The sequence below is a fragment of the Salvia hispanica genome, chromosome 4 (assembly GCF_023119035.1).
Source record: "Salvia hispanica cultivar TCC Black 2014 chromosome 4, UniMelb_Shisp_WGS_1.0, whole genome shotgun sequence".
NCBI lineage: Eukaryota > Viridiplantae > Streptophyta > Magnoliopsida > Lamiales > Lamiaceae > Salvia > Salvia hispanica.
This window is the reverse complement of record NC_062968.1, coordinates 28697965-28711568: the sequence shown is the minus strand read 5'-3', so window position 1 is coordinate 28711568 and position 13604 is coordinate 28697965. Positions and strand designations below refer to the sequence as shown.

At 36.5% G+C, this 13604-nt stretch overlaps 1 protein-coding gene and 1 long non-coding RNA gene across 2 annotated transcripts; one reads left to right on the top strand and one right to left on the bottom strand.

Moving 5' to 3' along the window:
• Nucleotides 1-4585: 4585 nt before the first annotated feature.
• Nucleotides 4586-6022, top strand: LOC125217893. Its single transcript, XR_007175835.1, has 3 exons — nucleotides 4586-4696; nucleotides 5513-5581; nucleotides 5822-6022. It is a non-coding gene; the product is annotated as an uncharacterized LOC125217893 (long non-coding RNA).
• A 3066-nt stretch (nucleotides 6023-9088) lies between these two features.
• On the bottom strand, nucleotides 9089-10322 carry LOC125222012 (transcription factor MYB73-like). Its single transcript, XM_048124389.1, has one exon. The coding sequence runs from the start codon at nucleotides 10237-10239 to the stop codon at nucleotides 9355-9357; it is 885 nt and encodes a 294-aa protein (XP_047980346.1). The 5' UTR covers nucleotides 10240-10322; the 3' UTR covers nucleotides 9089-9354.
• Nucleotides 10323-13604: the final 3282 nt, after the last annotated feature.

Sequence of the window (13604 nt, the reverse complement as noted above, 5' to 3'; positions counted from 1 at the left end):
CAAGGCATAATTAGAAAGTTAACCTAATGCCGGTTCGCATTTACTACAGAATATAAAATTTGGGCCGAAATAAACTAGCAAATACTTCCTCCTTTCCTTGGGCCCTTGTTGGCTCACAGCCCACAGGCCTTTCAGAGCCTAGAAGGAGGGGAAACTTCATTTAAAAGATAAATCTAATTTTATCTAATTTTTCTCAATTGTCTTTTACTTTACCAAATCTCATTACACTCATATCATCTACATATGAGACTATTTTACAAGGTTTATAAAGTAAATAAATATTTATTCTATAAAATTAAATCCTTTATAATCAATTTTAGTACTATTCCTATTATATTTGATCAAGTAACAACGTTTTGTAACCGGCTTTATATGGTGGCCTAACAAATGATATAGTAATACATTAGTCGTGACAACGTTGTTATGACCAATAAGAACAAAGAATGATGCCCTAACAAAAATCAATCACGAGTTCGTGACTAATGTGATCGGAACATGGCCTTCAAGGGAATCGATTTTTACTAACTCTTAATCCCCATGTCAATTGTGAGACGAATCTCAAAAAAGGACACCAAGCAAAATCTCTATTTATTACATCTATCCAAATATTCAATTCAAAATTCAAATGTTGATTTATTGAATTTATACTATCAAAGTTGAACTCTGTTCTCATCTCTAACACCCAATTTTCCCCTAATGTTTATATTAAATCTCTATTTCATGCCATTTTCATGCATTGGAAAATTACAATCCAATTAATTATTTCACACCACAATTTTCCATCATGCATACATACAGTCTATAAATAGGTCCAAAACCTCCATTTTCTCCTAGTAACAACAACCAATAATCATCAAACTCTCATAGCTTCCGAATCTTCAAGATAAAATTCATTTTGTAGAAATTCCTTAGTCACTAATGGCGAGAGGTACCACAATTTTCTCGAAGCTTCTTGTTGGCCTTCTTCTATGTGCTTTTATTTTTGGTAAAGAAGCGTGGATGATGAAATCTAACAACTTTGAAGAAATGGAGAACGTGAAAATTTTGGATGATTTTTATGTTGGGGCCACGAAGATCGGTGGCGATGGCCATCCAGCAACCGATAGAGCTTTAACTCGTGAGAGTATCAAGATATCATCACATCCAAGCCCTGGAGCAGGATATTGACTAAATTAGTACTACTTCCATGCTCATGCAATAAATAAATTACTCTTTTTTTTAGAGGAAACTCTATATATAGTGATCATCCTTGCAATAAATTAAATAAATAGTAGATCTAGGAATCAATTTCGGAAGGGCAGAGTTTATAAGGTAAAGCGAGTAATGTAGAAAATAGTAAAGCGAGTAATGTAGAAATATATATATATATATATATATATATATATATATATATATATATATATATATATATATATATTTTAAATAGCTATTGGAACAAACGAGAAAGAAAGGTGAGTGATTTTCTTTAAAGAAAGATGAAATATATACAGAAAATTAAATGTTCCCAAACTCCACTTGAAGGAGGAAACAAACACCATTCATTTTCTGCTAAACACTTCTCTGATCCTCTTTAGTTTTTAGAAACACATTAAAGCCTATAAAACAGCTTTAAAGCCCAGCCCACAGAAAGCCCATAAAAGGAATGTTTAAAGGCCTACTCACGTGATACCCATCTATCTTGAGGTAAACTATTCCTTATTTTTGCATACCTTAATAAATAGACATAAAAATATGTAATTAGTCCTAAGTTGGATAAATCCAATCTTAATTTAATTTCCTAAAGCATCTATAGGTATAACACTCCAAAATATTAAACATGGATAAGATTTTAGGTGTATTACGATTAACAGGAGATTTGCTTAAAAACTAACGGTTGAAAAGAGTGTTATCAAAGTTCAATGATCTAACTTACGGCAATTTTAATTATATAAAAAATAAATAAAAATAGGATATTTTACTATTTTAAAAATATATAAAATATATTTTATACTTCCTTCGTCCCAAGATAAGTGAGCACAAACTTTTTGACACGAGATTTAAAGGAAATGGGATTTTGTTAATAAAGTGAAAAAGTAAGAGAGTTAATAAAGTAGAGAGAAAAAATAAGAGAGAATACCAAAAAAGGAAATGACTCACTTATTTGGAACATCTCAAAAAGAAATGTGAGTCGCTTATCTTTGGACGTAGGGAGTATATAATTATATTTATATTTCACGGTATATACCATAATTTACGGTATATACCGAATTTCAGTATGTCGCGGTATACCGCGGTGTATGAAAATTCATACCGTTACCTTACAGAAAAATTTCGATAAGGTATCATACCTTACCGAAAATCACGATATACCAAAAATTTGATATTTTTAGTATTTTTCAACACGATAAGGACGGTATCTCCTCCGAGCCCTGGAGCTGGACATTAGTTAATTAACTAAACTAGGAGTACTTGTTTTTTTCATGCATATGCAATATTTCTTTACTTTAAATAATGTACTTAGTATATGAAAAGAAATACTACTACATTTTCTGAAAACGCCTTTATTAATCAGCTGTTTAAAATTGTTGGTTTTCATTTCTTTTTATTGTCTATATTGTGTTTGCCTCGTCACTAATAACCTTGTACCTTTCAGATTTATTCATTATATTTTTTTTAAATCCTTTTTTAGTTTCCACTATATATGAATCCTTTTTCCATTATATATATAGGAACAATTAATCGTAATTGATCAGCTTCATTGATATATGAATTTTATTTTCTACAAAATACTAGAACTAGCATTTAGGATAATAAATGTAAAAAAAAATGGGAAATTCCTCAAGGCATAATTAGAAAGTTAACCTAATGCCGGTTCGCATTTACTACAGAATATAAAATTTGGGCCGAAATAAACTAGCAAATACTTCCTCCTTTCCTTGGGCCCTTGTTGGCTCACAGCCCACAGGCCTTCAGAGCATAAAAGAAAGATTAATCTAATTTTATCTCATTTTTCTCCAATTGTCTTTTACTTTATCAATTCTCGTCACTCATTTTCATGAACGAGTAAGTATCACATCAAACGTGAAAGACAACGTATAAGGTTTAAAAACTAAATAAAATTTTATTCTACTAAATAAAATTAAGTCCTTTGTAATAAATTTTAGTACTATATATTTGATAAAGTAACAACGTTTTGTAACCGATTTTATATGGTGGCCTAACAAATGATAGTAATATATTAATCATGACCAACGTTGTTGTGACCAATAAGAACAGAGAGTGATGGCCTAACAAAATCAATTACGAGTTCAAGGGAGTCGATTTTTACTAACTCTGAATTCTCATTTCAATTGTGAAGAACCGGAGTTATCTCTTTATTTTAGTGGTTTGGGAGACGCAATCTCAAAAAAGGACACCAAGCAAAATCTCTATTTATTACATTTACCCAAATATTCAATTCAATATTCAAATGTTGTGGATTTATTAAATTTATACAATCAAAGTTGGACTATTTTCTTATCTCTAACACCCAATTTTCCGCTAATATTTATATCAAAGCTCTATTTATTGCCATTTTCATAAATTGGAAAATTACAATCAAATTGATCATTTCACACCACATTTTAACATCATGCATATATGCAGTCTATAAAAATAGGTCCAAAACCTCCATTTTCTCCTTGCAACAACAACCAATAATCATCAAACTCTCATAGCTTCCAAATCTTTAAAATAAAATTCATTTTGTGAAAATTCCTTAGTAACTAATGGTGAAAGGTGCCACAATTTTCTCAAATGTTCTTGTTGGTCTTCTTATATGTTATTTTGTTTTTGGTAACGAAGCGAGGACGGTGAAGACCGGTGGCGGGCCGAGCGAAGGCCATGCAGCAACCAATTCCGCTTGGGCCGTGAAGACCGGCAGCGGGCCCAGCCACGGCGGCTCAGGCCATGCAGCAACCAATAGAGCTTTAATTCGTGATAGTATCAAAATAATATCTCCTCCGAGCCCTGGAGCTGGACATTAATTAATTAACTAAACTTGGAGTACTAGTTTTTTTCATGCATATGCAATACTTTACCATTTCTTTAAATAATGTATTAGTATATGAAAAGAATACTACTCCCTCCGTCCACCAAAATTTGTGCCAGTTTTCCATTTCCATCCGTCCCCCTAAATTTATCACATTTCACTTTTACCATTTTTGGTAGTGGACCTCATATTCCACTAACTCATTCCTACTCGCATTTTATTATAAAACTAATATATAAAATGTAACATCCCGACTTTTTCTGCCTTTTTATTTGTGTTCGAAGACGTCGTTTGCACGATCAAATTTTAATTTTTTTTAACCCAAGTTCTTTATACGTTTGAAGGACTCGAATTACGACCAATGAGAAAGATGCGAATGGAAAATCAAAGAACGAGATGTGATTTCGACAATGGGAAAAAGAGTTTACATGTGGGCCTAGGAAATAATTCTTTTTGCTAGCCCAATTCTTTTATTTAGTTGAAAGCCATTTTGAGCCCAAAGTTAGTCCTCTTTATTTCAATTTCGGTCCAAATATATCTCCCACACTCCACGGCAGTTTCCACACATATCTCCAAAGGCCATATGCAGATTCTTCCTTACACCAAAGAGATGGAGAGTTCAACACCGAGAGAGTAGGAAGAAAACCGTGAATTTTGCATTCTGCAATTTCTTCCGTGAAACCAAAGGTATAATCCAAATTTTTAGAATCCCCTGCATTCCATACTCACATAGATAGACGTGTAGTATTTGAGGGAGTAATATAGTAGTATTTCTTTTTTTGAATATAGTTGTTTGAAGGAGAATTATGCGCTTGGTTGGGAGTAATCTAATAGTAGTATATATTACTATTAACTTTTGGTTTTCTTCTTTTAAGAATTTGGAAATTTAGTAGAGTTGAGAGAGAGACGTGTCACTTGGGAGTATTTATGCTAAATTCTTTAAATTAATGACTTTATTCTTTCTGTGTTGGATTGGAAGTATATTTTATTAAATTCCTTTATGTAATAAGCTTTGTTTTGGTTCTTTTGTGATGGAGAGATAGGCGTAGTTGCTGGGAGTATATATATACTGCCTTTTTAATTTCTTTGTTTTGAGTAAATTGGGAAGTAGACATGTGTGGATAAGGAGTATTGACGATTAATGTTTGGGAGTATATACAGATTAAATTATTTTATTTAGTTGTATGTTTCTGTTCTTTTAAGTGTTGCATGCTGGATTGACAGACGGAGCAGGGTAGACTTTGAGCAAATTTGGTGTCGTTATTTATTCTTTTTGGGTCAGTTTAATACATGTTTGGTTGAGATTTAATTAATTGATTTCAGGCAGTTTATTTGGCGATGATTGAAATCCGGAAAATATAAGGACCTTATATTTATGTTCTTTTCTATGGAAAAGGGTGGATAATTTGAGCACACATAGGATGCATACATATAGGAGGCATGCATTGTTAAATTAATTTAGTTTGCAAAGTCTAATTTTACATATCATATCTTTTCGAAAAGGATGAATTTGTGCACGTTGTTTGAGGTTGAGGTTGAGGCAGAAAGTGATTGAGGTGCTAAGCTTTTGAGGTGGGCTTTCTTTTTAAATAAGGGCAATGCCCTAAGTATATTTTTATGTGAAAATGATATGAATATTTGTCATGCCGTGTTTTACAATGGAGATGATTTTAGTGTCTCGGGCATTTTTAAAGTTAAAACCCCGAGAGCACTCAATGGTGGCATGATAAATACTTTTTATAAAATGTTTTCGGCATGAGTCCACTGAGTGCATCAAGTACTCAGCCCTGCATTTCTTTAAAAAATGTGCAGGTTGAGCTATGACGAGCGCGGTGGTGTTGAGCAGAGCTGGTGAAAATTTGTGTTTGCTTTTAAATGTTCCGAATATATTATGTCTTCATACATAATATTATTCTTCTCTCGAATGCTTCCGCTGAATGTTGTTTCTTTTGAGTTCGTGTATTGTTAAGATAGTTTCATTTGGAGTTGTTGATTGTTGAGATAATACTCTGATTTTATTCGAGCTATTCCATTTGTTTTGAGCTATGGTCGAGTTTCGTTTATTTCCCCTTTCTTCCCTGCTTCTTTAATCCTCCCCTAGTCGCGATCAACCGTGTTTTCTATCTTAGAAAATGCGTGCGTGACATAAAAGTAAGACCCACAATCCACTAACTTTTTCAACTCACTTTCTATTACATTTCTTAAAACACATGCCCGATCAAACCGGGACGAATTTTCATGGACGGAGGGAGTACTACATTTTCTGGAAACGCCTTTATTAATCAGCTGTTTGAATTGTTAGTTTTCATTTCTTTTTGTTGTCTATATTTTGTTTGCCTTGTCTGTCAGTAATAACCTTTTACCTTTCCCATTTTTTCGTTATATTTTTTTAAAATCCTTTTCCAATTTCCACTATATATGAATCCCTTTTTTCCATTATATATGTTGGATCAGTTTATCGTAATTGATCAACTTCGGTGATATAAGAATTTTATTTGCTGCATATATGATGTTCTGGAAATATTTGCAGCAAAATACTAGTACTAGAATATAGGAAAAGTAAATGTTAAAAAAAAAGGAAAATTCCTCAAGGCATAGTTAGAAAGTTAAGAGTTGAATATTTTTCATTTGAAGTCTGTAATATTAGGCATGTTGCAATTGAGAAAGTAATTTAACTTTTGGCAGTTGTGTATTTTTGGTAAAATTTCCTCCTTTTGCAATTAGAACTAACCTAATGCTGGTTCGCATTTACTGATTACAAAACATAAAATTTGGGCCGATAAATAAACTAGCAAATACATTCTCCTTTCCTTGGACCCTTGTTGGCTCACAGCCCACAGTGCCTAAAAGGATTGGAAATTTCATTTAAAAGATAAATCTAATTTAATCTGATTTTTCTCCATTGTCTTTACCAATTTTCATCAAACTCATATCATCTAAAAATGCAACTATTTTTCATGGACATAAGAAGTATCACATCAAATGCGAAAAACAACGTATAAGGTTTATAAACTAAATAAATATTTATTCTATAAAACTAAGTCCTTTGGAATAAACTTTAGTACTACTAGTACTATATTTTATTAAGTAACAACGTTTTAAAATCGACTTTATATAGTGGCCTAACAAATGCTACTAATATATTAGTCATGACCAATGTTGTTGTGACCAATAGGAATAAAGAGTGACGGCCTAAGAAAAAATTAATCGTGAGTTCGTGACTAATGCGATCGGAACTTGGCCTTCAAGGGAGTCGATTTTTACTAGTAACTCCTAATTTTAGTGTTTTGTGAGACGCAGTCTCAGAAAAGGACACCAAGCAAAATCCGTATTCATTACATTTACCCAAATATTCAATTCAAAATTCAAATGTTTATTTATTGAATTTATAAAATCAAAGTTGGCCTCTATTCTCATCTCTAACACCCAATTTTCCCTTAATATTTATATCAAAGCTCTATTTCATACCATTTTCATAAATTGGAAAATTGTATCAAATTGACCATTTCACACCACATTTTTCCATCATGCATACATGCAGTCTACAAATAGGTCCAGAACCTCCATTTTCTTCTAGTAACAACAACCAATAATCATCAAACTCTCATAGCTTCCAAATCTTCAAATTAAAATTCATTTTGTAGAAATTCCTTAATAAGTAATGGCAAGAGAGGTACCACAATTTTCTCGAATCTTCTTGTTGGCCTTCTTCTATGTGCTTTTGTTTTTGGTAATTGGTAACGAAGTGCAGATGATGAAATCTCATAATTTGAAGAAATGGAGAACGTGAAAGTTTTGGATGATTTTTACGTTGGGGCAACGAAGATCGGTGGCGATGGCCATCCAGCAACCAATAGAGCTTTAACTCCTGAGAGTATCAAGATATCATCTCATCCAAACCTGGAGTAGGACATTAACTAAACTAGTACTACTTCCATGCTCATGCAATAAATTAATTACTCTCTTTTTCTAGAGAAAATGATTAGGATATCTGTTTTTCCCCTCTATGCATAGTGATCATCCTTGCAATAAATTAAATTAAATAAATAGTAGATCTAGGAATCAATTTCGGAAGGACAGAATGTATAAAGTGAAACGTGAATAGAATGAATAAAATAGTAAAGCGAGTAATGTAGAAATAAGAATTTTTTTATTTTTAAAAATAATTATTGGAACAAACGAGAAAGAAAAATGAGTGATTTTCTTTAAAGAAAGATGAAATATATACAGAAAATTAAATGTTCCCAAACTCCACTTGAAGGAGGAAACAAACACCATTCATTTTCTGCTAAACACTTCTCTGATCCTCTTTAGTTTTTTAGAAAAACATTATAGCCTATAAAACATTTTTAAAGCCCAGCCCATAAAAGCCCATAAAAGGAATGTTTAAAGGCCTACTCACGTGATACCCATCTATCTTGAGGTAAACTATTCCTTATTTTTGCATACCTTTATAAATAGACATAAAAAAATGTAATTAGTCCCAAGTTGGATAAATCCAATCTTAATTTAATTTCCTAAAGCATCTATAGGTGTAACACTTCAAAATCTTAAACATGGATAAGATCTTAGGTGTATTGCGATTAACAGGAGATTTCTCCTTGCTTTAAAAACTAATGGTTGAAAAGAGTGTTATCATAGTTCAATGCTCTAACTTACGGCAAATTTAATTATATAAAAAATAAATAAAAAATAGAACATTTTGCTATCTTAAAGTACTATTCATTTAATTTAGATACTTGTAAGTAAATAAATATATTTACAAATTAGAGGGATTCTAGACCACCCTTTAAAGATAGAAATCGATTTGGTCATGGAATACTACTCCTATTAGATTACTCCATTATTTTATTCCATTTATTAAAGAACTCATTTGAAAAATATTCAGATGATTTCAAAATCACTTTCCAAATATAGTCAAAACCAATTCAAAATGTTTATTTGCTTCAACATTAAACCCACAAAACTAATTATCTAATTATTTGAAAATTCTACTTTACCTTTAAATTTAAGTTCCCATGAAAATCAAGAAATATGGTTTTGTGTTGAATTAAAACATTGATTAGAGTTTAGAAAATCTTAAAAGTGAAAACCGATAATTGATGTTATTACAACAGCAGGAGAAAATATGAACATTTAATGAAACCAAGCTAGAAAATATTCAAAATGAGTTGTTAATTTCAGGAAATTTCTTGCTTACCATTTCCACCACCACCTCCCCCTTTCTCATCTGTACAACCCCAAAGTTATTTTTTCGTCTTCTCTCTAACCAAAGATTGAAATCAATCTAATTTGACATTAAACTAAAATATGGGTCTCAGAAATTATAATCCCTTTCACTCCCCTCAGTCAATCTTGCTGATACCCATCCTCTTCACCACCGCATTCCTAATAACCTCGCTCTGAATGCACAAGCCCTTGTGATCCATTCCCGCCATGTAATTCCGGACCTCCTTCCTCACCATATCCTGCATCACCGCCAGAAACTCCGGGCTGAAAAACTGCTTATCCGCCGCAGGTGCAAACTCGCGATTTTGGTTCATCGCCGGCGGCAAGGCAAACATTGGAAGAAGAGGAACGGATTTAACAGAATGATCCGCGGCAATTTGCGGGTCGGGCTCCAAAACAGACTGATTCGGGCTCGGGTCGAGCCCGGGGAGGGAAAGACTGAGTGAAGTGACCGGGTCGGGTTGCGGATCGGGCGGGATTCGAGCAATAGGCCTGTACACGAGATGACCCGAATGGCTCGAATCGCTCATATCCGACCCGTCGGGGCTACCCGGGTTGAAACAGAAGCCCGAAGCGGAAACGTTCGTCCCCGGCCCCACGCTCGCCGATCGCTTCAGCGGCTGGCGCGCCTCTGGATCGAAGTCGTTGAATTCCTCCGACATCGAGACGCACTTGCGCTTCAGCGTCGAGTTCCAATGGTTTTTGATCGCGTTGTCGGTGCGGCCGGAGAGGAGCCGCGCTATGGTCGCCCACTTGTTGCCGAACCGCGCGTGGGCGCGAATAATCGTCTCGTCCTCCTCCGCCGTGAAGGAGCGGTGCTCCACCTGCGGCGAGAGCTGATTGCACCACCGCAGCCGGCACGATTTCCCCGATCTACCGGGGATCGATTTGCTGATCAGCGACCAGTTCCTCGGGCCGTGCTTCTCCACCAGCTTCTGCAGCAGCTCGTCCTCCTCCGGGCTCCACGGCCCCTTAATCCGATCCGATTCGCTTCTCTCCATATCTAGAAATGGAAAACGCTAGATAATTTTTAGGTTAAATAGTTAGAGAGGCGGAGCCTCGCCTTGGCGATGAGAGAGGAAGGCGGAGGAGAGGGGTATTTATACACAAGGGCGACGGAAGAGGATAGGGATGACCGGGTGACCGGATGAATGGGCAGTTACTAGTTACAGCTGGCTTGGGACACGCGTCGACCAACCGGGGATTAACCGGGACACCTATGGAAATCAAAATTCCGTTTTATTTCCCACTTTCTAAAGAATTAAAAAAAGGAAGAGAAATTTTTGGTTACGGAAATTCAAATCACCGACCGTTTTGGAAGTTAATGGGGTGTTACGGTTGGGAAAATGAGGGTTTGACTAAGCCAGGCTGGCGAGCATAAACGATATTTTTAGAGAGAGAAAAAGGTTGAAAGAGAGATGGAGGGTGAGCTGGCGCAACGCGACAAAAACGGGCTAAATCCAGCTGTAGAGCCTGACATTTCCCAACGGCCCTTCATATATTGCCCACGTGTCGGTTATGTTTATTCGAATATAAATTAAACGACAAAAATTGCGACTCCAAACTACTAGTAATTATTTTTTTATTTTTTATTTTTGTTGAGGAAGACTGTGTAGTCTATTTCGGTAGATATTTGACTTGTTTATTGGTTTGTATAGTTGATTTTATAGGTTAGCATAACTCAAATTAAAAAATCTCCATGTATTTATTATAATTGTAAAAATTGGGTAAAGTTGATATATTGAGTTTACTAATTTCATCACAACAACTAGTGTTTGACTAATTTGTGGATTTAGCTAATTACAAATGAAACTGCAATAGCAACTCAAAACGGCACTATAGGTGAGTGTTATTTGTATAACATAAAAAATGCACATGAACTATAAAGAGAGATGGCAAAATTGCATAAAAAAATAATGTGAGGATTTAGTTAGCCGCGTGTTTTTTGTAATATAGTATTAAAGCAAGAAATAACTAAAATATTGATAAGTTTAGAGCATCATAGCACTATTGTAAATAGGTCATAGGCCAGCCTATTTTTCCTCCTGTCACATCATCCAACACTAAAATTCCTCCTATCAAAGCAACTGGACAAGCAATAGGCTAACCACATCATCAGCACTATTAAAAAAACAATTAAATTTACGGAATTAAACACAAAATACAGAATTAAATTTACGACACGTATACGGGAAAATTCGTTAATTTTATTTAAATACAAAAAAGTACATTAACTAAAAATAAAATAAAAAAATTACATAATAAAAAAAAATTCGGGCTTCCACACACGAGCCACCGCCCCACTCTACTCCTCGTCGTCATCCTCACCGCCATCGGCCGCACCCCCGGCATCTGAGCCCGCGTCTGATCCGCCCAACTATGCCGCAAAGGTATCCAAATCGACCCACATACTCTCGAGCATTTAGTGAAGAAACCTCTTCTCCACGGGTCAGTTGCCTCCCTCCATTCGACCAAGATCTTGTGAATCTGTTTGCGAGTTTGTTAACGCGCGTAGAAGGCGAGCTCGGCTGCCGACTTGCCAACGGGGAGGGATGCCGACTGGACCTCCTGGGACCTCTGGGTGACTCCCTCCGCTGCCCAACGGGCGAGTGCGGCGAGCAAAGGATGGAGGGGACGGCTCCTCTGGAACATCCTCGGGGAGGTCGTGGGAACCACCGCTGCTGCCGCTGTAATCACCGGTAGGGATGTCAATCTTGCCCGAAACCCGTGGGTCGACCCAAATAACCATGTAAAATCATAGGGTTAGGGCCGAAAAATTATAACCCAAATACATAATCGGGCTACACGGGCTGACCCGTTTGGGTCGGCGGGTTATGCGGGTTGGCCCAGGTGGGTTGCGGGTTAGCCCATGGGTTGAGCATTTAAAAAAATTATTATCAATTTTGGGTTTATATACTTATATATATGAAATATATATGACATATGAACTGTATATGGTAATTATGTCTTCTTTCTCAAATTAAAAGATAGGGTTATATGAAATATAGAGTATATTAATATAATCATATGTACTCATATAATCACATTAAACCCCATATAATTTATTTTTTGTCATACTATTATCTATACTATCTTTTTTAACTTCTTAGAATTTATTTTTTGGGTATACAATTAATAACGTTATTTAAATCCTTTTGAAATGCATGATTTCCATTTAATTGTCATTTAATTGTATTCAGATTCACACGTGCTACTATTTGAGCGATATGTTTATGTATTTTGTTTCAATCACTATTATTTTCCTTCTCTTGATCACTTTGATAATACTTCACTTTACGACAATTTATTTTTTTATAAGTTAGAATATTAAATTGGATAGAAAGAAACAAATAAGATCACTTCTGGCCCGAATAGCCCGTGGGTTAGCTCAAAACCCGAAGAGTTAGGGTTATGGCCAAAAAAATTTAACCCGAAAAATCCACAGCCCGAATAACCCGCACCCAAATAGCTCGACAACCCGAGTGGGTTGACCCGAACCCGAGCGGGTTAACCCAATTGACATCCCTAATCACCGGCATAGTTCAACCGCTGCTTCTTCGGCCAGCCAGCATCGACACCCGCCCAAAACTTCTCGGAATTCATCAGCACCAGATAGCAGTACCAGTAGGTGAATTCCTTATACAGCCCCGGCACGGGGAAGGCTTTCTCCGCTATCCTCCTGCAATCCTCGTCAGTCTGGGCACTGGTCTTCATGCGAAGGGCGTTGGTGTACAAGCCCGCAAATCGGAAGACCGCAGCCCTGATTCGCTCCCACCCCTTCTTGCACTCCTCCCCGATGTATGCCTTCCTATGCGGGCAATTCCTCCGGTAGGCTGCTGCAATTTTAGCCCACATGTTGACGATCCTCTGATTGTTCGAAACGAGGGGATCGTCACAAACAGACACCCTTGGACAGCGCGACGTTCTCATCATCCGTCCACTTCCTCAGTACACTGTCGTCATCAGCCGGCTACGACGACTCGCCTACCACCATTTTCCACTTCTTCTTCTTCTTCTTCTTCTTTGGTGCGACCCGACCCTGCCCCCGCCCTTGACCTACTCCCTCTGTCTGAATGGGAGTGTCTTCATATTGAACGCCTGGTAACAACAACTCCTCTATGGAGAAAGTGTCATCTCCAGTGAACTGAGTCTCCACTGGGGTCGATGTGTGGAAAGACGCAGTCAAAAAATCAAGAGTGGGGCGATAGACATTGTCCCCCTCCTCCGGCGTCGTGGGGCTGCACCCCCGCCGCCACCCCGGCATCATCTGTGGCATCATCTCGCATCCCGGCGGCTCCCCAACCGGGACATCATCTGCATACCGGGTTGCATGCCCGGTACCCCTTATCCGCCGCCCTGCGGCATC